Source organism: Populus trichocarpa, chromosome 16, assembly GCF_000002775.5.
Source record: "Populus trichocarpa isolate Nisqually-1 chromosome 16, P.trichocarpa_v4.1, whole genome shotgun sequence".
Taxonomy (NCBI): Eukaryota; Viridiplantae; Streptophyta; class Magnoliopsida; order Malpighiales; family Salicaceae; genus Populus; species Populus trichocarpa.
Window position 1 is genome coordinate 23,546 of NC_037300.2, and position 26,433 is coordinate 49,978.

The 26,433-nt window shown below is 39.0% G+C and overlaps 6 protein-coding genes across 11 annotated transcripts; 4 read left to right on the forward strand and 2 right to left on the reverse strand.

The window, feature by feature from the left end:
- The first annotated feature begins 541 nt into the window (after positions 1-541).
- LOC18106000 (protein ENDOSPERM DEFECTIVE 1) lies at positions 542-3,501 on the forward strand. Its single transcript, XM_006373480.3, has 6 exons — positions 542-1,630; positions 1,724-1,843; positions 2,033-2,149; positions 2,253-2,342; positions 2,821-2,928; positions 3,120-3,501. Exons 1-6 carry the CDS (start codon positions 758-760, stop codon positions 3,198-3,200), a joined length of 1,389 nt encoding a protein of 462 aa, XP_006373542.1. The 5' UTR covers positions 542-757; the 3' UTR covers positions 3,201-3,501.
- Positions 3,468-5,763, reverse strand: LOC18106002 (ras-related protein Rab11C). 2 transcript variants are annotated; one of them, XM_006373481.3, is made up of 3 exons: positions 5,241-5,763; positions 4,858-5,126; positions 3,468-4,208 (listed from the first exon to the last, which is right to left on the reverse strand). In XM_006373481.3, the coding sequence occupies exons 2-3, from the start codon at positions 5,020-5,022 to the stop codon at positions 3,723-3,725; spliced, it is 651 nt and encodes a 216-aa protein (XP_006373543.1). In that variant the 5' UTR covers positions 5,023-5,126; positions 5,241-5,763; the 3' UTR covers positions 3,468-3,722. The 2 variants fall into 2 exon arrangements, with proteins under 2 accessions (XP_006373543.1, XP_052303814.1); XM_052447854.1 differs by having other exon boundaries at positions 4,858-5,129.
- A 3,657-nt stretch (positions 5,764-9,420) lies between these two features.
- Positions 9,421-11,331, forward strand: LOC18106004 (aspartyl protease family protein At5g10770). Its single transcript, XM_052447852.1, has 2 exons — positions 9,421-9,658; positions 9,825-11,331. The coding sequence occupies exons 1-2, from the start codon at positions 9,553-9,555 to the stop codon at positions 11,132-11,134; spliced, it is 1,416 nt and encodes a 471-aa protein (XP_052303812.1). The 5' UTR covers positions 9,421-9,552; the 3' UTR covers positions 11,135-11,331.
- Positions 11,332-14,250: 2,919 nt separating this feature from the next.
- Positions 14,251-15,771, reverse strand: LOC18106006 (uncharacterized WD repeat-containing protein C2A9.03). 2 transcript variants are annotated; one of them, XM_024587362.2, is made up of 3 exons: positions 15,623-15,771; positions 15,182-15,228; positions 14,251-15,047 (listed from the first exon to the last, which is right to left on the reverse strand). In XM_024587362.2, exons 2-3 carry the CDS (start codon positions 15,203-15,205, stop codon positions 14,640-14,642), a joined length of 432 nt encoding a protein of 143 aa, XP_024443130.1. In that variant the 5' UTR covers positions 15,206-15,228; positions 15,623-15,771; the 3' UTR covers positions 14,251-14,639. The 2 variants fall into 2 exon arrangements, with proteins under 2 accessions (XP_024443130.1, XP_006373547.1); XM_006373485.3 differs by having other exon boundaries at positions 15,182-15,241.
- Positions 15,772-15,971: 200 nt separating this feature from the next.
- LOC18106007 (uncharacterized protein At3g52155, chloroplastic) lies at positions 15,972-19,200 on the forward strand. Of its 2 annotated transcripts, XM_006373486.3 has the most exons (6): positions 15,972-16,109; positions 16,336-16,687; positions 16,884-16,983; positions 17,132-17,311; positions 17,877-17,994; positions 18,724-19,200. In XM_006373486.3, exons 2-6 carry the CDS (start codon positions 16,384-16,386, stop codon positions 18,796-18,798), a joined length of 777 nt encoding a protein of 258 aa, XP_006373548.1. In that variant the 5' UTR covers positions 15,972-16,109; positions 16,336-16,383; the 3' UTR covers positions 18,799-19,200. The 2 variants fall into 2 exon arrangements, with proteins under 2 accessions (XP_006373548.1, XP_052303813.1); XM_052447853.1 differs by lacking the exons at positions 15,972-16,109; positions 18,724-19,200 and adding an exon at positions 18,315-18,684 and having other exon boundaries at positions 16,235-16,687.
- Positions 19,201-20,130: 930 nt separating this feature from the next.
- Positions 20,131-26,297, forward strand: LOC18106008 (uncharacterized). Of its 3 annotated transcripts, none has more exons than XM_024587351.2 (14): positions 20,131-20,325; positions 20,696-20,963; positions 21,062-21,143; positions 21,278-21,381; positions 22,433-22,559; positions 22,637-22,731; positions 22,899-23,022; positions 23,531-23,611; positions 23,848-23,946; positions 24,031-24,213; positions 24,914-25,054; positions 25,141-25,197; positions 25,334-25,471; positions 25,870-26,297. In XM_024587351.2, the coding sequence occupies exons 2-14, from the start codon at positions 20,923-20,925 to the stop codon at positions 26,089-26,091; spliced, it is 1,494 nt and encodes a 497-aa protein (XP_024443119.2). In that variant the 5' UTR covers positions 20,131-20,325; positions 20,696-20,922; the 3' UTR covers positions 26,092-26,297. The 3 variants fall into 3 exon arrangements, with proteins under 3 accessions (XP_024443119.2, XP_024443120.2, XP_006373550.2); XM_024587352.2 differs by having other exon boundaries at positions 25,882-26,297; XM_006373488.3 differs by having other exon boundaries at positions 24,914-25,009.
- The last annotated feature ends 136 nt before the right edge of the window (positions 26,298-26,433 follow it).

Consider the following 26,433-nt stretch of genomic DNA (forward strand, 5'->3'; position numbering starts at 1 on the left):
ACTTGAAAGGAGGATTGTGTTGCATGAAAAAACTCTTGGGATTTGTTATAATTACGATCCGTTGATTGTGTTTGATTTAATAATATCTTGTTCTAAAAGGTAATTTTTCTTCTTGTCCATTTAAATATGAAATGAATGAAAGTGGATTGTGGTCCCTCTTAGTTCATGGTTTCAACATTAGGAAAGAAAGTATTTGGCGTGTTTGTTTTCATTTTTTGAAAAAATTTAATATTTTTTAAATTAATTTTTTTTAATTTTAAAATTATTTTGAAGTGATGATGTTAAAATAATTTTTTAAAAATAAAAAAAATATTATTTTAATATATTTCTAAATATTTTAAAAAATAATTATTATTATATTTTTATAGTTGGAGGCCTATTCTGTTCCTGTATAATTTAATGATGATTTGAATAGTAGTAATTAATTGATGGGTAATAATTAGAGTTCCCAAGAATAATAATTAAAGGAAAGAAGGTCCCAATTGACAATAATTAAAGAAAGGAAAGGAAACAAACCAAAGAGTAAATGAACCGATCATGGGTGAAAAACAAATGAAATACTGCTTTTTTGAAAATAATAGTACCGTTAGCAACGGCTAGTTTTATTTCTCATAACGCGGAGCTGCCCTAAACACAGACTAGAGGAGACACTGGACAGATCTGACCTCTCTCTCTCTCTCTCTCACACCCACACACACAACCTCAGATACGAATTACAGAAATCGATTGACGGCACATCTCGCAACTGTAAGAGCAGATGGATGAAGAATCGATTACGATGATGCAAGAGAAGACAGCCATAGTCCCCAATCCCCCCAATCCTCCTCCTCGGAGGCCCAGGGTGAGGGAGGTCAGTTCCAGGTTCATGTCTCCAATTGCTTCCTCCTCCTCCTCCCTCTCACCTCTTCCTTCCAATAAGCAGCGCTCCAACTCCGTGCAGAGGCAGCGCCGCAACCAGGAAGCGGACGCCGACTGCAGCCCGCAGCGGAAACATCATCATCAGCGTGCTGTAATCAAGCTTTTTAAGGAGAACGAACCAAGATCCCAGAGTCACAGACCCGATACCCCCACAATCAGCATCATCAACACGTCCTCTTCTTCTAAATTACGAATGATGCAGCAACGCTCCACCTCCAACATCAACATCTCATCGGCTGCTGCAAAGCTGTTACAATCCACTGGGATCTCCAATTCCACCGATTCTTCTTCCTCTTCTTCATCGGATCATGACAACATTAATCCTAATACTAAGAATAACAACAATGATGTCAGAAGCTCTCTTCCTGATCTCCTCCGTGATACTGATGCTAGATTTCTAGCCGAGAGAAATCTCAACCGGCTTAATAATAGTAATAACCCTTGTGCTTCCCCATGCTCCCGTTCTCTCAATTTGCAGCGATCTATAAGTAGCTGCGACCCCTCCTTGTTCCATTCACTCAAATCTACAAAACTGCCTCCAGTGGCTCCTTGCTCCAAGATCCCAAATGATGCTTCTAGAAAGACAAGGAAAGTTTCTAGTCACCAAGAAGATGTGCAATCTCTCAAGCTGCTTCACAACCACTACCTGCAGTGGAGATATGTCAACGCAAAAGCACAGGCCTCTGCTCAAGCTCAGAGAAGAGAAACTGAGGTACTATCTATCTCATTGTTTGTTTTTTTTTTTTTTCAATGAATTTTCATTAATTCCAATCTCAAAATTGATCAGTCCTCTATTTTCTTGTAGAGAAACCTGTATTCCCTTGGTGTCAAGATAACAGAATTATACGACTCAGTGAAAAGAAAACGTGCAGAGCTTGGCCTTCTGCAGAGATTGAAAATTCTATGGACCATCGTTGAAGCTCAAGTAAGGAGCTGACATTATTTTTCTTTTTCTTTTTCCCCATCATTTATTTGGATGCATTTAACATCTAGGCATCTCTATCGTGACCAAACAATATACAGTTACATGTAATAATTACAGAATTTAACTTGCAACGATAGTGCTATTTATTGGCTGTAGTTTGCATGTTCTAATGAATTCTCAATTCTATAGATGCCGTATCTGGATGAATGGGCTGCTTTTGAAATGGATTATTCGGTATCCCTGTCAGAAGCAATTCAAGCTTTGTTGAATGCCTCACTTCAAGTTCCTATCAGTGGAAATGTTAGAGTACGTTTTACTCTTTTCCTTTTGCCACTTTCTGGGTTAACAGATCAATAGTCTATCATTCTCATGTGTTATAGTCTGACAATATTATGGATGTTTATTGCAGGTTGATATTAGAGAGGTAGGGGAGGCACTGAACTCTGCAACAAAATTAATGGACACAGTAGCTTTTAACATTGAAAGCCTTATGCCAAAGGTGAGGTGCTTTCTCTTATAATCAATGAAGGTGCTTTCTCTTGTGTTTGAGAGTGATAAAACATAAGAGCTTAAAGGAGGTTATTTGGAGTTATCCTAGAGTCCCATTTACAGGAGGTTGGTTATTTGAGATCAGCCTAATTGTGTCCTACGTAGGAAAACATGTGGCATAGCAAGAGAAACAGAACTTCCTACGCTCTTGAGTCATACATGCCCCCTATAAAATCCAAACAGCTTGTTGATTAGACTCAAAAGGTAAGAATGCTGGATAGTTGTTCTAAGTCAAGTAGCTGCTTCCCTCCTTTTGTTCATACAGAACTTCCTACGCTCTTGAGGCATACATGCCCCCCATCTATACCAATACATGCCACCACCTCTGTCTACTATGCTAAATTGGGGTCTCCCTAAACCAGAATAAATTTGCCACCATTTCTTGTCCTCCAACCCATCATCATTCTGTGGGACATTTCCTGATGCAGGCTGAAGAAACAGAACATTTGATCTCAGAACTAGCTAGGGTGACTGGAGGAGAAAAAGCTCTTATTGAAGAATGTGGGGATCTGTTGTCAATGACATATAATTCACAGGTTTGCTACATCCCAATTCTGTTTATTGTATTCTGATCCTCTATGAAGTTAGTCTCCAAAATTGTCATTCTTGTGTTTTTGTTCAACGCCGCCTCCCTAGCTTAAATAATGTTTCGTTTGTCCCTTTTGTTTTGACCGCTAAAGAAAGAGCTAATAATGGTAATTGATAAAAAAATGGGCCTGATTTTCAGGTAGAGGAATGCAGCTTACGAGGGCAGCTAATTCAGTTCTATCGGAGCCGTCACAATCAACACCAGGAAGAGCAGCAATAACTTTGCAATTGCTTCAAAGTTTCCTTGACGCCGCATGGATTATGTAACGGCCATTGCAACCTTTGCATTTACAATGTGCATAGAAAGAGTAGTAGTCCTTCCTCTTTTTTGTACGTGCCCCTAGAGTCGGTGCTATTAAATTGCAAGTTTGTGACATCTTATGACATGTATTATGTAGTCACTGCACAGTTAGTTGAACCACACGGTACATGACAGAACAGAAGAACCATCTGGGACAATTCGGACATACATGCATGCATAGCAAACTGATCGTAATATACTTGCTCATTATATGGTTCCATACCACTGTTTCTTCCAGTACACTCTACATCCCTGCATCAGTCAGTTCCACGCTTCCAGTTTTAAGGGTAAAATACAAGAAATAAACACGAAATAATAATTCATCCTGAAACTTCTAACAAATACCCGTTTACCAGGTCAAGAGTAATTTACATGTCTTCTCCCTCTCTCAGCCAAAAATCCAAAAAGAAAAAAAAATTATTGCTCTCCTCAAGCGTGGCTTTAAGTGGAACAGCAACCTTTGCTTGTGTTCCCCGAGGCATCGGCAACATTGATAGTGGTTCCTTGACCAGGAACTGTGGAATTGGCAGCTGCTTCCTGGGCTGCCAGTGCTTTCTTGCTAATGATATGGTAGATCTCTGTCAATATGGTTTGGAACGCCTTCTCAATATTGGTGGCTTCTAGCGCTGATGTCTCAAGAAATGAGAGACCTTCCTTCTCAGCCAGGGCATGACCATCCTCCTCTAGAACAGCCCTGAGATGTTTCAAGTCAGACTTGTTTCCCGCCATCATGATGACAATGTTAGAGTCTGCATGGTCTCTTAATTCACGAAGCCACCTCTGGACATTGTCGAAAGTTTGCCTCTTGGTTATGTCATAAACAAGAAGAGCACCAACAGCTCCTCTGTAATAAGCACTAGTGATAGCTCGATACCGCTCCTGACCAGCTGTATCCCAAATCTGTGCCTTTACTGTCTTCCCATCCACCTGCACCATAATAATAACAATAACAACAACAACAATAATAATAACAATAACAACAATAATAATCAGCTAGCTGTTAGATTTCACCCATATAGGCAGCAAAATCACGCTGCATCAGCAGGAAAACCAGAGGCATTAAACATCAGTTAGTAATATGCCCTGGTAGCAAACATCCAGACAGCAGATTTAGAACCATCCATCGATAACCGAGACCTTAAATCATATAAAGAGGTCTAGATGCAAAGTGTAAACAGCAGAGATATTAAATGGATATTCTACAGAAGACCAGGCATGGCAAGCGGACTACAAAAAGGGAGCTATGCATTGTAATGGTTGTCAAAGGTATGGTGAGCACATAGTGTTGTACAAGGTGAAGATTCTATTTATATGACCGAAACTATAAGAGTAATCAAACAAGGGCAAGAGTCACACACTAATAAACAAATGGGGAGGGATTGTGATCATAGTTAAAATTTTTTGGAATTGGACCAGCTAAGGAAGATAAATAAGCTAAGATACATAAAATCAAACTAACAAGTGGATAATAGAAGACCAATGAAATACCAAAAAAAATAAACTTGTTCTTTATAAAATTATATATTCTATTTATGATAAGAATGATGATGACAATAAAGAGAGAACAAGGAAATACTTGGAGAGTTCTGGTGGCAAACTCAACACCTATGGTGGATTTGGATTCCAAGCAGAATTCATTTCTGGTAAACCTGGAAAGAATATTGGATTTGCCAACACCAGAGTCCCCGATCAGCACGATCTTAAACAGATAGTCATACTCATGATCCACTCTATGACCCATTTTTTTCCTCTTTTTTTTTTATATATATATATATATATATAATAATAGTAGTAATACACTCTCCTCAGATCTCTCTAGCCTGCCAGATCCAACAACCAAATCCACTTCTTTAGTCGTACATCATATAATCAGTCAGTCAATCAATCAAAGAGAACAAAACAAAAACAATCAGATCTATCTATCTATCCAGAAAGAAAGATAAGGGGAAAAAAACTCACCCTCTGAATGAGGAGGCCAACCGATCGAGAAGAGAAATCGATTTGTTTCTTAAACTTAAATCTCCCTTTTATTATGTATGTATGTATGTATGTATGTGGAGCATGTAATTGCAGCAACCCTTCTTGTTGTATATTTTCAACGGGATTTTCTGTAAGAGATTATAAAACATATATATTAGAAAAGGAAGAGGAATAAGAATTGGGAGAGAGCAGAAACAGCAAGCATGAAGAGGAGAGGAAAGGGGAGGAGGAAAGGGTTTGAAACGGCCCAATAAATACTTCAATGTTCTTTTTATTTTATTTTATTGGGAGACAAATTTATTTAGTTTTATGTTTGTAGTAGTGAAACTAAAATAAAATGTAAATGCTCTGCTCTGCTCTCTTTCTGTCTGTCTGTCTGTCTAGAACGTGTAAGCGACGTGCCGTTTAGGACAAAAGAAAAGAACAGGTCAAATAATAATAATGGTGTGAGGTTGGGGAATCTGATGGTGGCAGCAGTAATGGAATGGCATGGCATTGCGGCCTGGCTGGCCGACACTGGCAGTGGATGTTAAGTGATTTCCACGCCTTATTTATTTGGATTTGGTGGAGGAGGGAGAATCATTATACATGTATGTATGTATTGCTGGGTTGATCATCAAATCCATCCAATGATTGATTCAATAAGCTTCATTTTCTTTTCTTTTTTTTGTTAAAGTTTCTCTCTTGATGTTTGTGCTGAGATGTGCTATAATAGTCTACAACTCTCAAATTAATAATTTTAGTCCATAAACTCTTGATATTGGACCTGGGCTTTTATTTCACCTTCATAAAGACAGATTTGGGCTTCGTACGGCCGCCTCCCGAGTTGTTTTCCGCTGCTTGCTTCTTCTTCTTCTTCTTCTTCTTCTTCTTTGAAGAAGAAGAAGAACGCAAATCCTCATTTTGCGTGTCCGTGTCTTGGAACAATAAGAGACAGTGAATGGACGGACGATGGCTTTGAAGTTAAGGGATCGCACACGGGGAAGTCTTAGGAACATAGACAACGCGTGGAAGGCTGAGCCGAAGCACCGGGCCGAACAGAAGAAGTTGATTCAAGATGAGCGTGAGCGTTCTGAGTTTCGTCTTCTCCAGCAAGCTGGTCTTGTCACGTAAGAATCTCCTTCTCTTTTTACCCTTTTCCCCTTCAATTCCACTAACTAATCAAACTACCAATTAATTATTTTATTCATTATTATTCCAGAACAAGCCTCACTCCTCCAATGACGCTCAGAGGAAACTCCATTCTTATCCTCTCCTTTTGATTCGCAAATCTGTAAACTTCCTTCTCTCTCTCTCTCTGATGAATAATACTCTTTCAATGAATCGCTTCCTTCTCTTCTTTTTCTCTATCTATGTAATTGGTCATGCATGCCCATTTTGTAATGTAGAAATGTCTGTTAGGTTTTGTGAAAATACGTTATTAAATATGAAATTGATGGTGAATAGCTAGTTCTTTTCACTTTTAAACTTGAATCTCAAGTTAGTAGACGCCTTTGGTACCATGGACGCGTCCTTGGCTCATGACCTGGAAACATCAACATTTGTACTTTTATTTTTTTAATATTAGCTGAAACATTTCTATTCACATGCTGAGGGGAAAAGAAGATCAATATCATTGGAGAATTCCAAATTTTTTATTGTAAATAATCAGTTTTGTGCGCCTGCTGAACCAGTGATTATTATTTTGTAGGTTGAAACAAAGAGATGGAGAAGAACCGTGATAGAAAGGAACACCGGAAGAAGCACAGTCATAGTAAAGGAAAGCATCACAAGCACTCATTATTGAAACCATAATAGGATTCTGAAAATGTCAGTGCTGAAGGAGAACGAAGGAGAAAGACTAGTGATCACAAGCATTCATCTTCTAAAAAACAATCTGACTCAGAAAATGTCAGAGTTGAATATGGGAAAAGGTGAGAAAAAGTAGCGATAGCAGGAGTCCAAAGCATGATGACCATAATTACAAAGCGCGTGTGGGTTCAGATGGTGAATCAAGTGAAAGAGAACCAAATAGGAAGGAATAACTACAGGGGTTGAAAATACGGAAAGCAAACTCCCCGTGGGTTCTCGCACCCAAGAGCTGTGGAAGAAGATGTTCAAGATGCGCACAGGAAGAATCATGGCAAGTCAATGAATGAGAGATATTTGTTGGAGGGCAGCGCAGATTTTGCCCCTGATAGAAAGGAAAGGAGCACGAAGAGTCCTCGTGAGGGAAGATCTTATGCTTCTGCTAAGTCAGTTTGCCATGATTCAATCTATAAATGTCGGAATGACATGCTTTCAACCTTCAAACATTGATGCTCCTATGTGAATGACATGCTTTCAACCTTCAAACATTTCCCCCTCTTGCCGTGAGTCTGTGGTAGCTTTCTACTTTGGGCTGTGTTAGACCTCCTATCGCTGCCTTGTTCAGATTTCAGAATACTTGAATCCCCACTATTTCATTTGAGCCTTTTGCTTTTGTTTATGAAACTCTTGAACCATCGAAGCATGTATTGTTTAGACTTTGTCATTGATTTTATCTCCCTTTCCACTTGTGCCCCCAAAGCATTGATGCTCTGGCAGTCCTCTTACTCCTATTAGGATCAATTCTGAAGACCAGAAGAAATGGGAAGAAAGAAAGAAAACCTGTGCTTATTTACAAATTTGTTCCTTGGATATAAAGCCTTTTTTCCTTGTTAAGTTATTGGTCAAATTTGTCAAAAATAGATGAAATAAATGATAACTTTTGCTTTTTAAATCCCTGGTGCCTAGCCGCGTTTAGGAATAGGGGAGTGAATTGCTAACAAAAATTTACCTGATATAGAAGAGCATTCATATGGGAAAAAAAGTCATGGAAATTGGTTGTGATGATAATGGAACAAGAATAGTCCCTTGTTTATTCATTAGCTTGTACGATAGGTTATGATCCCAACTTAATTTCTAGTTTGTATCTCTGATATTGCAATGACAAATTAGCCGTTTATCTTGCCGAATCTCATTCCAAGAATTAAAATTAGTGGTGAATTGCTACTGAGCTCATGGTTGTACTCTGTATTAAAAACTTATGGGATGTTATGAATGTGCATGTGAAGAAAAAACTTACTAAGTGGGATTTTAGTTTCTATATGTTTGATTGGATTGGGGTGATTGATAAAACATGTCGGTGATGATGCTTGGTGGATTCAAATAGCGAACACCTACTTACAAACTATGTTCTCTCTCTCTCAGACTCTCTGCCACCCACGTACAGAGATATGACATGGACTCATGAAAGTGAGAGTTCAACTACTTGAATGATAACTGACTGGTTAGTCTTTTTTTGTGGTCCTAATTAAGAACCCTGTTTGATAGTTAACCTTGATAATGCCTTCCATATGGTTCATATCATTTGTAGCTAAATTTGGAGCGCCAAAGGTAGATGAAGTTTTTGGCCCCGACTCTGGGAGTCCTGGAGCATACCCTGCTTTGAATGCTCAATTCTTATCTCACCCCGTTTTTAGGATCAGAATTTGTCAATCCCAGAAACTGTGAGAGGAAACACTACAGTAGGTTATTAAATAATGGTTATCGGCAACATATTTCTTTAATTGATGTGGGATGATTTTTTTGGTCTGGAGTTATTTTTAGATTTGTTTCCAAGCTCAAACTGCTGCTAAAATTAACGCAAGCCGAGTCACTGGCCTAATAATTTCCAAACCTTGTGTTTAAAGCAGGGATGATGGCGTCTCAAAAGTTGGGGATCTTTCTCTCTGTCATTCAAAGTTGGGTCCCTTCCATTTGGAAGTTTTATGAGTCGTTCCCTTTCATTCCACCTCATATGGCCCACTGCGTTTGGCAGGGTGTGCGTGCCTACTGGCATAGCATATGAAGTGAAGCGACTTCCTCGCTTGCTGTGCTGTGAGAATGATTGGTGGGCCTTTTTTTTCCGCTACTAATAAAAATCCGAGGTGAAGGGAATTAGGGACAATAAAAGGGCGATCAAAAAATTTGTGCGGACTGTTAACAGGTTCTATAGTTAATACAGTAGGGGCAAGTACTTGACTGGGGTGTGAACTCGTGATGAAATTGAAGTATAGTATGCAATTGTGATATTAGCTATCAATGCACCTCCAAGATGATTTGACCACCTGTCTCCTCCAATTTAATAAAGGACCGTTGGTTGGCATAAAGTGACATCAATTAAAAGTTTCCAACTAATTAATCAAGAATTATTATGCAACTCTTTCTCCTCTTTTTTCCCCTCCTGTTTGCAATAAAATCTCAAGTTTGCGACATTTGGCTTATCTGGTATGAGTTTCATTTGACATAAATGGAGAGCATAAGCTGCAAAAGCTTAGAAGCAATGATGGGGCTGCTCTGGATTATGGTTTGCTATCTGTCCCTAGCATCTTCATCTTCGCAAGCAAAACCTAAAGGCATGTTATATTCTTTTTTTTTTTTTTTTTTTTAACCTAAAGGCATGTTATATTCTTACTCTTACTTGAAGTGGATTGTGTTTTTGAGACACAACGTTATTTATCAAATCAGAGATTTATGCATATGTATTTTAAGCTTCATATAACAAATACTAACATTTTGCAGCATATGTGCAATCCATCAACCAGTCCAGCATACATCTGAACATATATCACGTGCATGGACATGGCTCCTCACTCACCCCGAACTCCTCCTCACTTCTTTCTGATGTACTCTTGCATGACGAAGAACATGTTAAGGCTCTGAGTGACAGACTAGCAAATAAAGGTCTCGGTAGTGGGTCTGCCAAGCCGCCAAAATCTGGACACCTCCTAGAACCAAATTCAGCTAGCATCCCATTGAATCCAGGTTTGTCCATTGGCTCTGGTAATTACTATGTAAAGTTAGGTCTTGGCACCCCTCCCAAGTACTATGCCATGATTCTCGACACAGGTAGTTCACTGTCCTGGCTCCAGTGCCAGCCCTGTGCAGTGTACTGTCATGCCCAAGCAGATCCCCTGTATGATCCCTCCGTATCTAAGACCTACAAAAAACTTTCATGTGCCTCTGTCGAGTGCTCCAGGCTCAAAGCTGCCACTTTGAATGACCCACTTTGCGAGACAGATTCTAATGCATGCTTGTACACGGCCAGCTATGGGGATACTTCTTTCTCAATCGGCTATTTGAGTCAAGATCTATTAACCCTAACATCATCTCAGACTTTACCCCAATTCACATATGGATGTGGGCAGGACAATCAAGGGTTGTTTGGAAGGGCAGCTGGTATCATAGGGCTAGCCCGTGACAAGCTTTCAATGTTGGCGCAGTTGTCCACCAAGTATGGACATGCCTTCTCCTACTGCCTCCCCACGGCCAATTCTGGATCTTCTGGAGGAGGCTTCTTGTCCATTGGAAGCATTTCTCCAACATCCTACAAGTTCACCCCTATGCTCACAGATTCAAAGAATCCCAGCTTATACTTTCTGAGACTGACAGCTATAACTGTGTCTGGTAGGCCACTGGATTTGGCTGCTGCCATGTACAGGGTCCCGACCCTTATAGACTCCGGAACTGTTATAACACGACTGCCAATGTCCATGTATGCAGCACTGAGGCAGGCCTTTGTAAAGATCATGTCCACCAAGTATGCGAAAGCCCCAGCATATTCCATCTTGGACACTTGTTTCAAAGGGAGCCTCAAGAGCATATCAGCTGTGCCCGAGATTAAAATGATTTTTCAAGGAGGCGCAGACCTCACGCTCAGGGCCCCAAGCATTCTAATAGAAGCTGATAAAGGTATTACATGCTTGGCCTTTGCAGGTAGCTCTGGAACCAACCAAATTGCCATTATCGGAAACCGTCAGCAGCAAACATATAATATTGCTTATGACGTCTCAACTTCGAGGATTGGTTTTGCTCCTGGTAGCTGTCATTGATCAGCCGGGTGCCCTGTTTTATTATTATGAACCGTGAAAGATGTGAAATACATAAACCATCACAGTAAAACTGGGTTTGCAAGAAATATTTATTTTGATAATTCAGTGATAAACTGTGTGAATAAAGCTTCGCCTGAAAAAGGTTTGTATGAATGTACATGTGTTTGAATGCTTATGAAAAATTGCGTTATTCTAAATCTTCCAAGGTTCATGTGCTGCACTGACTGGTTGCATCATATATCATTTAACTAGAGGGCAAGTCCTTCCATTGGCCATACCATGAATCTGTTTTTAGATGGCTCAGGCAGTTAGCCTTGCTGGAGAGCAGAGAGCATGCAAGGAACTTGGAATGTAAGTGTTCATTTGCATGGCTGAAAAAATCAATAGAATGGAAAGGGAACAACTGGTTTTCGCACTCTATGTGAACATTATTGTTATATTTGTGGTTTTATACCATATCACAAGTCAGATTCTATAATCAGATCAACCTTACCTGTTCCCATTTGAACAATTTATTTATTTTTTAATTAGCATGAAAAGTCGACCTTTGCAGATGCAGAACCCATTCCAATAAAGCAGGTTTGTCCCAGTGGTAGACACCACATATCATAATAGGTGTCCATTATTTATTGGATTTTCAAAGTTCGAATCCTTCTTGGGGTCTACCAATGAGTTTTAGATTCTAGCATTGAAAAAAAAAAAAAAAAAACCCATCTCTTCTGCAGCTTCTTTTGACAAACTTGCTGCTGAAGTGTCAACCTTGCAGAGATCAATCTGGCTTGAGCCTCCTTTTGTGTGCGACTCCTCAAGTTTTCTCGTCTATAGTTGCCATAAATTTTCCATCGCAGATCATCGCTTTTATTCAACAAATATGTTGTGTACTAGAGCTCATGTTTCAGATTTCTTTGTCTACCAACCTTTCTGGATATAGGAGAAAGGAAAACTTTTAAAAGAGAACTTTCCACAAAATCAGGGCTGTCTGCCTTTGTCCTCCGCAACAAAAAAGAAAAGAAAAGAAACCACCACCCTCTCCTCTTTTGGTGTGTGCTTGTCCCCTATACAAAACCATCTCTAACCACTGAAAAGTTTGGCTCCTGCTCTGCGTTCCTCACCTTAAATTCATATTCGAAACTTGGAAGTAGAGGGAGGGAGCAACTTCGATTGTAATCTTTCGCAATACAGGCCTACAAGTTTTACTGGTTGGCTTTCTATTTGATTTGAGACTCAACAAAACAAGTTTTGCTACGAACGTGATTGGCGATCGGTAAGATCTAAAACATAATGATATCTGCAATCCAAACTTCTGCATCCCCCTGGATTTGTGTAGTCAACTTTTTCTCTAACAGATTTAGTTCAGCCAAAGTAAACCAAAGGAGAGTTTTTTGCTATCCAAAATATTCCATGCATACATACAATATGTCATTAATACGACTGCACTCAAATCCAGAAATTGTAATTCAGCATCTCCTCTTTACTATTTTTTCTAACTCGAGTCCTTTCTGTTTCTTGAGCTCTCTTTTCATGTACAGCTCAGGTAAACATGGGATGCATTTCTTCAAAACTTGTGTCTAGATCGTTGAGTTTTCAGGAAGAGCTGACCAAGAACATGCAGAGGTCGGCCAATGATATTCCTGCACTCGAAGAACTGGCCATCTCTGGTAACATCAACGACCAGTTTTTTGCTCTTGTTTGCACTGCCAACACGGTAGCCTGCACATACAAGTCCGGGAGTTTTTCAGGCAAATCCAACAATCCAGTTGTCGAACCTGATATCAGTCTAACAAAAACCAAATCGGAATTTAACTCGAGTCTGGAACAAGAAGGAGAGGAAAAACACACGAGACTAGAAGCTAAATTGGTGCTCCCACAAGTACCAAGCATTGATCCAACGAAAAGATCCAAAAGCTGTCATTTTTTCCCAACAAATGAAGCCTCCTATCCTTCTGTAGAGATTTTCCATGGGGTTGAAGAAAAGCGTAGGAACCACGAGGGAATGGAGCGTGCGACGAGTTTCCATACCATAGAGGAATTCGATGCCCTGATTGAAAAGTTGAAGTTGTCTAAGGAGCAGAAAATAGGGTATGACGGAGGGGATGATGGTTCAGTAACAGGGGTGAAGCTTAACCAATTCCGATCTTCAACACATGCATCTGAACATTCTGCGGATAGTAACAATATCCAAGAAACACATTCACACATAAATGATAGCACTCCTCCAGAAGCAAACTCCATCATTGAAGAGAATCCCACCTTATCAAATTCGGAGCTAGCAAGTGAAAAACTGATTGCAATTCCAAGTAGATCCAATACCGCAACTGAATCAGAAGTTGTAGAGGACTCTTCACAAGGACACATCTTAAAGAAAGGTTTTAAAAGGAAGTCCATTGCAAAGGGGTTAGAATCAATTGAAATTCCACATACCATTGAATTCCCAGCCGTTACAGGCCTCAAGGAATGGCTCCGTGTTGGCGGACGAGTATACTCCCCTGGTGCTTATGTCACTCCAAAGTTTGGCAGCTATTCCTTTCCGATTAGTGGGACTTCAAATGAATGCAATGAGGAGGACATCTTCAATCCAGAATTGGTGGCTGCTAGTGAGGAGAGCATGGAACAACTTGAAGCAGAAGCCGAAAGTATTCTCAAACAGATAGTTGAGAAATTGGAGGAAGAAAGTGGCTTGGAGAAGCAAGCCAAAGATGATTTTCTATCACACAACTCAATAGACTAAGATGCGAGCGTCTAAACTCTCAGGCATAATGAGATATCTAACTTAAAATGTTCCAGCCTGAGCTTTGCTATTGAATTAGAACTTCCACCGAGTTTGGAAACTTGCATTTACCTTCTTCCCCTCTTACAAGAACAATTTCAAAACCAAGATCAAATTCTCTTGATGTGCTTTAATTCGTGGATACATCTGGAAAGGTTTTCATTTCTGTGGTGGAGAAGCGCGTTATTTTTCTTTTACCTTTTAGACTTGCGGAAAGGGGGGGTTTCTAGAAATTACAATAAGCATCTCATGTGAAATTTTTGTGCCAAATAATTAGTAGAGAGGAGCTAACAAAACTAGAGCTTAACAAGACGGTCTGCAAGTCGTCACTTGTCATTGGCCTGAGACAGAACAACCAAGAACATACTTGTACTTGCAAATCTGAATAGGAGCTATGCCATTTTTGCATGATTTCTTCTAAAAAAGAAGGGTCAGGGAAAAGATTAAACGATCACAAGCCTTAGTGATTCCAGTTTACCTAACCAGATACGCGCCAAGTCTCCCTACATGCTCTCCATCGGTTCTATGCCATCATGTCCGATTTCTTCCTCTCTTACAATGTCACCCATCATAATTTCAGAGCAAGATATTGTAGCAGTATAATGTCTATTCTCAATTTCTTTTCTACTGCAAAGTAACATGAGGCATGTCACCATCATCATGTGCATGAATGTCAGATCTAGCATCCCCATGTTCATAGGAAATTGCAAATGCAGGATCACAAGGTATGACTGATAATCACATAAGGGAGTCGAGATATGAGTAACTCCTGCATCGGTTGTACTGAAAGAGGCTTCCATAGTTGCGATCCCACACTCCTATAAAGAGGGATTCTGTATCAGGGCTAAAAGATACAACAGAGATCTCCCCAAAAAAGTCTCTCTCCTGCTCTTTCTCAAACCTTCGTATCATACACATGCAAAAGTCTGCCGGCTCTTCCATCGCCATGAACTGCCCATCAGATGTAAAACGAGTTGATCTAATGGCTCCTAGATTGCCCTTCAGCACAGCAACAGACTTTGACAAGTTTCGAGCATCCCAAATAAGACAGGGTTTGTCTTGGTTCCCCGTGGCAAAAATGCGGCCTTCAGGATGCCAAGCAGATGCAAATGAGAAATCCACCTGTCCACATAGAGACACCATGGGCTGCAATAACAAGGACGCCATATTAGAGGGGTGCAAACAATTTAATGAGCTCTAAAAACAAAGGATTCGACAAAAAAAGAAAGAAGCTAGTTTCTGCCAGAGAAAGATCGGAACAAAAGCAGCCGAGAAGCTACCTTTCCAGTTTGAGGATCCACCATTATACCGACGGGGTTGTCACCCACTGTGTGAAATTCCTCCAAATACACACAAGTCCATCAGACAATAACTAAAGAAGATCTTAAGTGCTTAAAAAGACAGCATAACAAGTAATTACACTCGATTTGCTGCCCTAAACTACATAAACCAGAGAGAGAGAGAGAGAGAGAGAGAGAAATTAAGGAAAAAAAATTTACTAAGCAGAAACATTCAGAAGAATATACGCAAGAGAATCATGTGAATACAATATATATGTGTGTGATTTTTAATTTTTTTTTTCCTTAGATAAGACTTAAGGAAGTGTATTACAGGTCCAATAGACAATAGCTGCTGATATTAATATAAGAACAAGCACCTGTATGTATATGCAGCATTCAATTTTAAACAAAACAGTAAACATGTATTGAATTTCCTCTAACCTTTTAAAGGGTTTGTTCTGCAGTGGAAAGATTGAAAATAGCAGGTTGTTGGTAAGAGATCTCTGGATTCAAATGTGATCCGCGTATGACTTTATTGAGCCTTCGGCAACAATAAGGAACCCAAAAGAGGGGAAAAGAGAGAACAAAAGTAGAGGGGGAAGGGTCGGTTCTTAAAAGAAGTAATTTTGATTGCCCACCAAAACCAAACCATCTTATGGTAATATCATATCATCATGAGCTATGTTTACTCACCATCCTGATCATTGTCAGCAGGCCAAGAGGGAGACAAAAGCAGAGACAGAGGGTTGAATAGGAAACACCTTTTACATTTATGCCCCCAACTATTTACAGGAAAGAGATCAAAACTTTATTACCAAAGCAAAACTCGTCCCTTCTCCTAAGCAGCTGTGCTTAGGTTCTTTGTTTGTTTTAGGGGAAGCAAAACAAATCGAAGCAAAATAGGCCGCGTATGCTAGATTAGATGAAGGTAAAAATTTGGGATTAAAAAGTTTATTTCGTTTTTTTTTTGTAGTTTTAAGTTTCAGCTTGTGAATGTTAATATGATGGTATAATTTTAAAACTTATAGATAATAAGAAAAAAAATAGCCCCGTCCATATCATACCCTATGAATATGATATGGGCAATCTGTAAAACTTACTCATTCACTCACTCACTCTCATCCCATTCTTTCTCCCAATAAAATGAGATGCAGATTATTATTGGAAGGGACACCAAGAGATTTGCAGTGAAGTGAAGGGAGATGAATGCGAATACAACACTCACTCTAACCAGCATTACTCAAAGTATCAAAATTCCGTTGATGTTGATGATAAAGTATTGCCCTTGCCCTTGCCCACCACCACCGTCTCCCATTTCAATCAGGTCTAGCCGCCTCCGCAGCCGAATAAGCTCCTTGCCACCCAGCTTGGTCATAGAGGAGACATCCACCACCATGTCTGATACTAATACTGATACTGATATTGAGACTGATTCACAATCAGTTTCCCGTCGCCTTATTTTGCTTCGCCATGCTAAGAGCTCCTGGGATGACCGCTCACTTCGAGGTCTCTCTCTTTCTCTCTCACCTCACCTACTATTGATACATATAATTTGTCTTTTTTAAAACAATAACATTTTCGTTCCCAACGATTCCCATAGTCTTAAACTTAAACCGGCCAGTTACTCTTCTGTTTGCTATATCAATAAATTTCTTCCCTTTTCATATGATGTGATATGGTATGATTGTGTTAATCCAAATAGATCATGACCGGCCACTAAGTAAAAGTGGAGAGCTTGACGCTGCAGAAGTCTCTCAAAAGCTTCTGCAATTGGATTGGATACCTCAGCTTATTTTGTCTAGGTTGTGATTTCTCATATCCTTCATTTATCTTCTTCCCCTCGCCTCGCCCTAACAACATAATAATACTACAATTAATAATGATGACGATGATGATAATCATACTCAATAAAAATGAAAAACAATTATTCTGTTGATTGATTGATGACAGTGATGCATTGCGAACCAAGGAAACACTTAGAATAATGCAGCAACAAGTACCGGACTTTTTGGATGCAGAGGTTCATTTCATTTCAAGTTTCTATTCTGTTGCAGCTATGGATGGTCAGACTGCTGACCATCTTCAGCAAGCTATCTGCAATTACTCAAGGGATGGCATTCTTACTGTAATGTGAGTCAATTCCTTTGCTGTTAATAAATACTCCCTTCACTTTCACCCCATTTATTAACTAACACTTGTGCACTACCACACTCTTTTGCTGCCAATATGGTTTGGTGAAAGTTTCTTTCTTCAGTCGGAAGGTCAATCTTTTGTCTTGTTTCTTTCTTCAACTTCAATGCAATTTGTGTGTTGAAACGTGTAGCACAGTCTTTTGTTAACAACTTGGAAATATGATTTGATTAAAGTTTCTTCCTTTAGTCAGAAGATCAATTCTTCAGTCTTGTTTCTTTGATTTTCTTTATTTAAATGTGATTTGAATGCTTTTTGTAAATTTATCTTGGAAAGAAACAAATAAAGACGATGACTTTGTTAAAAGTCGAGGCAGAGGGGTTAACTGGCTCATGCTTGGCATATTGGCTATTGAGAGGAAGCGAAAGGGAAAGAAAAGAACAATGGCTTTAGGCATTTTGACTGAATGCTGTTTGTACCTCAAATTCATGTCCTTGTTTATCTCTGGTACAAACTGGGATTATAGAAAGTTAAAAACTATGCTGATTCTTAGTTAATTTTACAGGTGTATGGGGCATAATAGGGGGTGGGAGGAGGCTGCCTCAATGTTCTCTGGTGCCTCCATAGAGCTAAAGACATGCAATGCTGCTTTGCTTGAAGCTACTGGGAAATCCTGGGAAGAGGTTAGGCTCACTCTTTTTTTTCCTTTTGTGATTGGTATCTGATTAATTCAGTCACCTTCTCATTCAATCTTTCGAAGCAATGTGAAATTGGAAAGTGGTTGTTGATGCTAAATCGTATTCATGCTACATAATTGATAAGGTTTAGCTGTCCCCTCTCATGCAAACACTTTTGTGGGGCAAAATTGTTGGCTGCATTAGTCATCTCTTCTCAAAGCACTGATTTAACCAATATTACCCTAATCTCCATTCTCTTGACCTGTATAGTTATAAGCCCATTTCGGCAATAGTCCCCACCTCACTTCTGTTCCTATTATTCTCAGTATACTTGTATTTTATGGTGCTGGATGATTTTTGCATCGAAGTTTTAATATAGCCATTAAACTTCGACTTCCAATGCAAAGATTTGATTACATACTGCTCTTCATCCTGCTATCAAGAATAAGCAATGCCAATTAGACGTGGAGTTCCATTAAGTTGATACTTCAAAACTGCAGAAGAAAGCATGTTTTAGGTGGAGGCAGATGGAGCAGAATTATCGACACTTTGGTCTGTTCAAGAAACTAATAGTGATCTAAGGAACTTAGATAGAAATGACTTGGGAAGGGGTTGTAAAGTTTCAGAATTGTTGCTTGCCACTGCTATGGTTAAATTAAATAAGATAGAACTCTTACCATATTTTTTTATAAAAAAAATTTGATCTTTCCCTGATCTGCTATGTTACACTCCCAGGCATTTGCTTCAGCAGGACTTGGCGGGTGGAAACTTCAGGGCATTGTGAAACCGAGTGATAGCCCAAAATTTTGAATCCCATCCACAACATTTAGACCTCCAACCCTCCTCCTTTCCAAAAATAAACAAGATCCTGCCTTTTGGTTCTTCTCATGGGCTGAACCAAATTCGTCCTCTTTTAATTGTTCAGGATCTTTGTTGCAGTTTGGGCAGACAATATCATCCTCCAACTCAGGAAAGGTGGAAAGCAATGCTGTGTTGCTGGAGATGCGTATGGTTATACAGGAGAAACATCTAGAGCAGTTATTCTATTAAAAAAAAAGCAAAAGAAAAGAAATTTCTACGGCAGTTCTGTTGATCTGATATATGTTCATCTTTAGTGTGCACTGCTGTTTTTGAAATGACAAATCAGATGTATCGGACTGTATTCGTATATAATGCAACTAATCTGATTCCCTCATAAATGGGGATGCCAAACCTTGAAATGATAGGAGAGCACCGTTAATTGTTAGCATAGGGAAGACCTTGGCGAGCTTTGGTACCTTGAATCATCTCATTCTCATGAGTGCCAACACAAAGTGATGGTGATCGCAGGTTGAGGTTCTTTGACTTGCGTTTACATTAGTATTACATAAAATTTGTGTCTTCATAATTTCCTTCTCCACTTGACCAAACTAAATGCCAGTTAGAGGAGGTAAGCTGAATTTGGGGACCATCTAGGAAGTAGGAAAAACATGACAACTATTTGATGAAACGTAACATTGGAGTCACTGGGCTGGTTTAAGTTTTGACTGGAGAGGACCAATTGATCATAAAACCTATACTATAGGTTTTATCTTAGCTTGGAATTTGGATTACTTGTGAAGGGCAACGAGGCTGGTTCTGTATAGATGGGGAATTCCCTTTTCAATTCAATCCCATTATTGCCCCTTACGTGCTAGACTTTTTTTTTATTTTTTTCCCAATCCATGTTGAGATGTATAGATTTCTTGTTCAAAAGCTCGGGAATTTGTTGTTTTCTTTATTATATTTCTTTATTTAAACAACAACAACACACATACTGCAGTGTTGATACATCGGATTGGGAAAAAAAAAAAGTGGAAGGAAGGTCATGTGAATGGACAGTAGGGGTGCTCGTGATTCAGTTAGCTGTACAAGTAGAAATCAAATCTAAGCACTACATAAGAACACGCTCATCTCCTAGGAGGAAGAGCCTTGTTAAAGGTAAAAAGGGCAGGACGGAGACACACGCAGACACCCATTGATACATACATGGGTGGATGCAAGTAAAAATCCTAGTAAATGTAATAAAGATTTGGACTCTTTCCCTCACTCTCTATCTCTTTTATTATTTATTTATTATCATTATTATTCCTTGAATAATGCAAATGGATGAATATAACACAGGTACTTATGGTGTATAAAATAAAAGTTAAAAAAAAAAAAAAAGGGGAAGAAGAGGAAGAAGAAACATCCAATCAAACAAAAAGAGAAGAAAGTGATTTGGTAAGCTGTGCCTTTCTGTCCTCTCCTCTCTCTTACACTCTTCCACCCCCAGTTTCCGGCAACGACCCAACCACAACCCTTACAGCAAGCAACGAGGTCAAAAAACTTCCTCCTCCTCCTCCTCTTCTTCTTTGGCTTTCATTAGTCTACATTTTTGTCATTAAAGACGACAACTTGCTCTCTCTCTCTCTCTCTCTCTCTCTCTCTGAGGTCTTAAGGAAACCATTTTCATAAAGATTTCATTTTGTTTCAACTTTTACTCGGTCAAGTTTCTTTTTTTAGAATAATTCACAAATGGCTGTTTGTTGTTTGAGGTCTTTAATGTTCTAAGATCTGATTATTTTTTTTCATTCTCCTTTGCAAGCATGATAGATTGGCTTAGCTAGTTGAGGAATTGAGATTCTAATTTTCCTTCCTCTTGAGATCCCCTGATAAATTTTTCCTTTCCTTTTCCTTTTGCTTTCAGGCAGTCACAGACGTGGTCACATTCTCTTACTCTAAATTAAAAAAAAAAAAAAAAAAGGAAAACCCTGAAAACTGGTATGAGGTGAATTAGACAAGTAAATGGGTGGTTGACTTGAGCTTCTCTTCATCGCTCACTCACTGGTTTTGCCTCAAGTTTGTTCCATTTTTTTGGAGGGAAGGATATACTTTTGGATATGCCCAATTGGAAACCAAGTTTAGTTCTATGATATGATTGATCAGTTCATCAATTTTGTAATTCGCCCTCCCAGGTACTCTCATTTTCACAGCTATTTCTGTTTGCCTTTTTCTTTAATCAAGATATGCTTCTTTTTGAATATTTGGCTCATCTCCATATATTCTTGTACAGGGCGGATTACAACCCAGATCAGTATTTATGGGAGAAGGATTTCACTCTTGCTGGTAGAGCATACAAGAGACAAGACTTGGAGGCAAGCATGGGCATGATCAGTTCACACTAATTTTCACTCCTATCTTTCCTAGTTACTGCCTTTTATGCCTTGCTTTTCCTCAATGATGATTCTATTTTCTAAGCCTGATGGCTTTGTGTTTTGCTTGCTTTCAGCTTACCAATGCAAGGGGTCATACCTTGCGATGCAGTCATTACTTGCCTTCGCCTTTACCTGAAGATACTCACCTTCCTTGCGTTATATACTGTCATGGAAACAGGTAGGCAAAAATCATTCTGACTGTTCCATGTAATTTTGCTTCTATGTAGTCTGGCCACTCAACTTAAGTAAGCCTTAGTACCAAACTGTTAAGGTAGGCTGCATTAATCTTCTCCTTTGTTTCTTTATATTCTTTTTATGGTCGAATTCCCAAAACAGGCTTTCACATCCTTTTAGGAAAAAAATCCTAGCCAAATAGGAAGTCCAGAAGTCAAAAGAAAATAAATTACAAAATTCGTACAACCTTTGTTGACTAGTATTGTGGTGCCTTCCCCAACTCCGATTGATCTGAAATTTTAACCCAAGGTAGGACAACATGTCAGGAGACTCCACGTAAAATTTCAGTTCAATCCAACGGTCGGATTGAGAATTATGATTGTTGTCGTAAGACTGGATAGTTGCACATTTTATGTCAAAATCCAAATTTAACCTTGCCTGTATCGTATCATTATTGCTACTCAGTTCTATAGTAACATACTTTTAACTTGAAAGTCTGGTTTTACAATAAGGCCATGTTGGCTCTCTTCCCCACAATCAAATCCACTGACTTTATTCACTTCCTCATTGAAGACCTGGAATTTCATGTCCTGAAACTAATCCCACTCTCTCCAGCTAACTTCATTACCCGCACCTCTCCACTAAACAATGGGGAACTGCTTTCTATGGCTCATAATCAGGCATTAATGTGGCTTCTCATTTTCTGGGACCATACAGCACCTTAGCCTACTTTTCACTACTTCTGGACTCTGATGCAATGCACCACTAGGTTTCTGTGACATCATTTGCATCCATATGATTAAAGTGGTTTTGCACTTGCTGTCATTATACTAAAAGTCTTCTCCTTTATCCTGTTTTGGGATTAATGTGCTCAATTTGACACAACAACAAAGTCAGCATGGGCTAAGTTATAATATCTATATCTGCAGTGAAATGTACTGTGTGTGTATATAACAGTGAATTGTGTTTCCTCATCCTTTCCCTGAATTAGTAGCTGTTAGATAGTGTTCAAGGGTGGAAAACTTACTCAATTACCAACTTGCACAACAATGCAGTGGATGTAGAGCAGATGCAAATGAGGCTGCTGTAATTCTTCTTCCATCAAATATCACTGTTTTTGCTCTTGATTTTTCGGGTTCTGGCTTATCTGATGGTGATCATGTGAGCCTTGGTTGGCATGAGGTACGTCCCTGCTTTATTATGTTCATATGTAACTTGGCCTCCTTCATTTTTTGCATGCTCCTTTGCCCCTGTGACAGAGAGATGACCTCAAAGTAGTGGTCTCGTATCTAAGAAGCAACAAACAAATATCACGTATAGGCCTCTGGGGACGATCCATGGGTGCAGTCACTAGGTACTGTTTTATTTTTATGTTTACTGGATCACCTTCTTGATGTCTTGAGAGTGTCAGATTAAAAAAAAAAAATTAAAGAAAAGAGAGAGGACAAGACTGAGATGCTAAATACCTTTTTAAGGACTCCTAACACAGCTGATACGTGGTTTTTCTGTGATATTATTCAGCCTTCTTTATGGAGCAGAAGATCCATCTATAGCTGGGATGGTTCTGGATAGTGCCTTTGCAAATTTATTTGATCTAATGATGGAACTTGTTGATGTGTACAAAATCAGGCTTCCAAAATTTACAGTATGAATCTGTCTCTCTATCTTTTGTTTTGCCCCTTACTGTTGGAAGCTCTAGCCACTCTTAGCACACCAATACTTTTTATATATTGTTTTGTTTGGTTTTGTCAATTGTTCTTTCTGTTACTTTTGCAATTTATTGGTGTTAGTATTGTAATTTGCATTTCCTTTTGAATTGGATAACTGTATGTAGCATCTTCACTGACCAATCTTGAAATTAAAAAATTGTCTGCATACTGCATGCAACCATGTAACTGACTAGGTTCCCAGGCCTTGGAGTTTTTTACTGTTATTTTCCTTACCCATTGAAGTATTTGTATCTGTGTCTTTGAGGATTTCTCCAGTGTGGTTGTAGGAATTTTTTGGGGTTTGGATGTTGTTAATTTCATCTTTGTTGATCACACATAGCCAATCAAGAAATATGAAGTTAGTTGGAGTTTCAAAACATAATTTTTCTCCCTTTATGCCCGGCTTATACAATTGCAACTTTTTACACTTTCTGTTGCAATCAGGTTAAGATGGCTGTACAGTACATGCGACGAGTGATTCAGAAGAAGGCAAAATTTGATATTATGGATCTTAACTGCCTAAAGGTATGTCTCTGTTTCTTAGATTGTTAAATGTTGTGTTCATACCACCCTGCTATGGCTCTTATAGTATCCCCACCAGAAAAAAAGCCTAATTTTTTTAGATTGTACATGGCTTTTTTCCATTGTGTTATTTTTGTTTATTTCTATGTTATGAACTCAATACACCCATTTTTATTAATATGCTGAATGCTTTGTTTCTTAAATGATGAAAAGATATTAATGCCTTTTGATTCTCACAGGCAGCACCCAAAACATTCATTCCTGCTCTATTTGGGCATGCTAGCGAGGACAAATTCATTCAACCCCACCATGCTGACCTCATCTTTAACTCCTATGCAGTAATTATCATTCTAAAGTTGTCATTCTTCGCAAACCATATTGACTCATCTTCGACAAATTAACTAAGTTTCCATCTTTTGCAGGGGGATAAAAACATTATAAAATTTGATGGGGACCACAACTCTTCTCGACCACAGTTTTATTATGATTCGGTTTCCATTTTCTTTTTCAACATCCTTCACCCTCCTCAAACTTCAGCTTCTTCAAATAAGCTTGAGAGATATTACGATTTGGGTGATTTGAAAGTCAGTGCTGGCATGGATGAGGTGATCTCCATATCTAGCTATTGTGAACAATTTAAACATGAACTACAGCCCAGTTGGTGATTTTGGTAGTTAGCAAGCCTAAGACCTTTGCTATCTCTTTCTTTTTCTGTTGTCTGCGCCAATTTCTTTAACATATCTGTGCTTCTTAGAATCTCTGTCTAATTAAGCATCTCGACTTTTGCTCCATTACACTAGCTTGCTACCGAGAGGCCATTATGGGAGCTTGAAATTTAGCAAGCTGGGTGTCGCATCCATCGGGTGGCTGTGCATTATACCTGTTAATTCTATCAATTTTATTTTAATAATTATCTATGGTTTTTTGTTATCCGATATATATGTAAAATCTGTTGGTATTTATTCATTTTGTGAGATCTCTTGCAAATTTCAAGACACATCATGACCATAACTAGTCAATCATGTCTTACAACTGTTTAGTCAACATAAGTGCTTTGCGTGAAAATGAAAACTCAATTGTGTTTGTACTGTTATATCATTACTTTAAAACTACCCATGACAACTACTTGAGAGTTGGCAATGCATCTACTGCCCAAAAGGATTGGAAAAATGATAGTGCTCCTTTACACCAGCATGATGAATGATAACTCATAGCCTTTTTTTTCATTTTTTCTCTTTTATCTTTGAGATATTTATATAAACTAACATTATTTGCCCCCCCCCCCCTTTTTTTTTTTCTTCTTAGAGCCTCTTATATGAGATAATCACAGGCCTACGTTCAGCCTGTACCGATGTTGCAAGTTCTTCTTCTGTTCCTCTTAGCATTCCAACCAAGAAACCTGTGAGCGAACTTCTCTATGAAATTGCACCGTTTGCTAATATAGTGGTATCTACCTTCTCTTTTGTGCATAATTAATCTTTTCCTTATTATTTATTTCGTGTTAAATGTATGTTATTTTGTCGATGATTCAGGATTCTGTGGCTAACGAAAATGCTGGGCCTTGCAGCGATGAGCCATCAAATTTGCAGGTGATCTCATTCAACAGAAACTTGAACACTAAAAACTGGGTTGTAGTTTTAACAGAAACCCTTGCTGGAGAACTACTGTTGTTTTTTGAGATTTTTAACTGATCTTTGACTGGATGTGGGATATATGATTCTACAGGGAAAGCCAAATGGCCAGAGTGAGGACTGTTGCTCATATACAAGCTCTAATAGAGAGAGTTGGGGAAGATGCTCCTCCCTGGGAGGCAGTGATGAAGAATATCCTTCTGAATGCAGAGCTGTGGACAATAGCCATGAGGTCGCGTCTCTTTCTCTTTCATGTTTTTCCCTGGGTCTTACCATTGGTTCATTTCAACACCAACTTGCGCCCTCCCGTGTCACCTCTTTTCCTTGTTTGTATATGCTGAGTAATTTTATTATGAAAAAAAAAATGAAGAATGGCTGTCATTTCAGTTGATCTGGCCTAGTGTAGTTCAAAGGTTTCCATTTGTTGAACAAAAGCTTGGGCACCTTGTACTCACTCAAACACCACCCCTCCCTACTGGGGGGGGGGAAAGATGGATATTTGTTATGTATCTGTTAAAAGAACTGAGAACCACAGTAAGATTGATGCATTTAATGCCAGCTACATAATTTGTTAATCTCCATAATATAGCGCTAAGGAAGGCATCCTTGACATTTTCTTTTTGTATTTAGATGACTCTAAAGGCATTTGCAACACCTCTAAGAAGCATACAACAAAAATCTCCAGACCCAGCAAAGGAGGAGGAGAAGAAGGAGAAGAAGAAGAAGAAGAAAGCTCTCACAGTGCCGAAGAAGCTCAAGGGTGACAAATTTGAAAAGCTTGAGGCTTTCAGCAAACGTCTACGACATTGCATTCTAAGGAGGGGAAACCACCAAAGGCATTGTTCTTCATGACAGCTTCTGTACCATAGAAACATGTTCATAATCCACCTCCAAGTTTGAATTGTTATGCTTTTCATCCGCCCCACTTTTTTAGTTAGTAGGCATTGGTTTTCTCCTCTGATATCTTGGCGCGATCTGGTCCTCTATTTTATCTTAACAATCTTGATGGCGTGGAAAGTTGTTTAATGTTGAGGATCAAAAAGGTGAATTTGGATAAACAGGAGTCTGTCATTCATCGTAGAAGCTGAAGTAGAGCTGGCTTGTGACCATTTGCTTCGGAGCGTAGTCACATATGAACGAAATTTCATGGCTCAGGGACCGCTTCATGATTGCAATCGTTAGGAAGGCTATTGC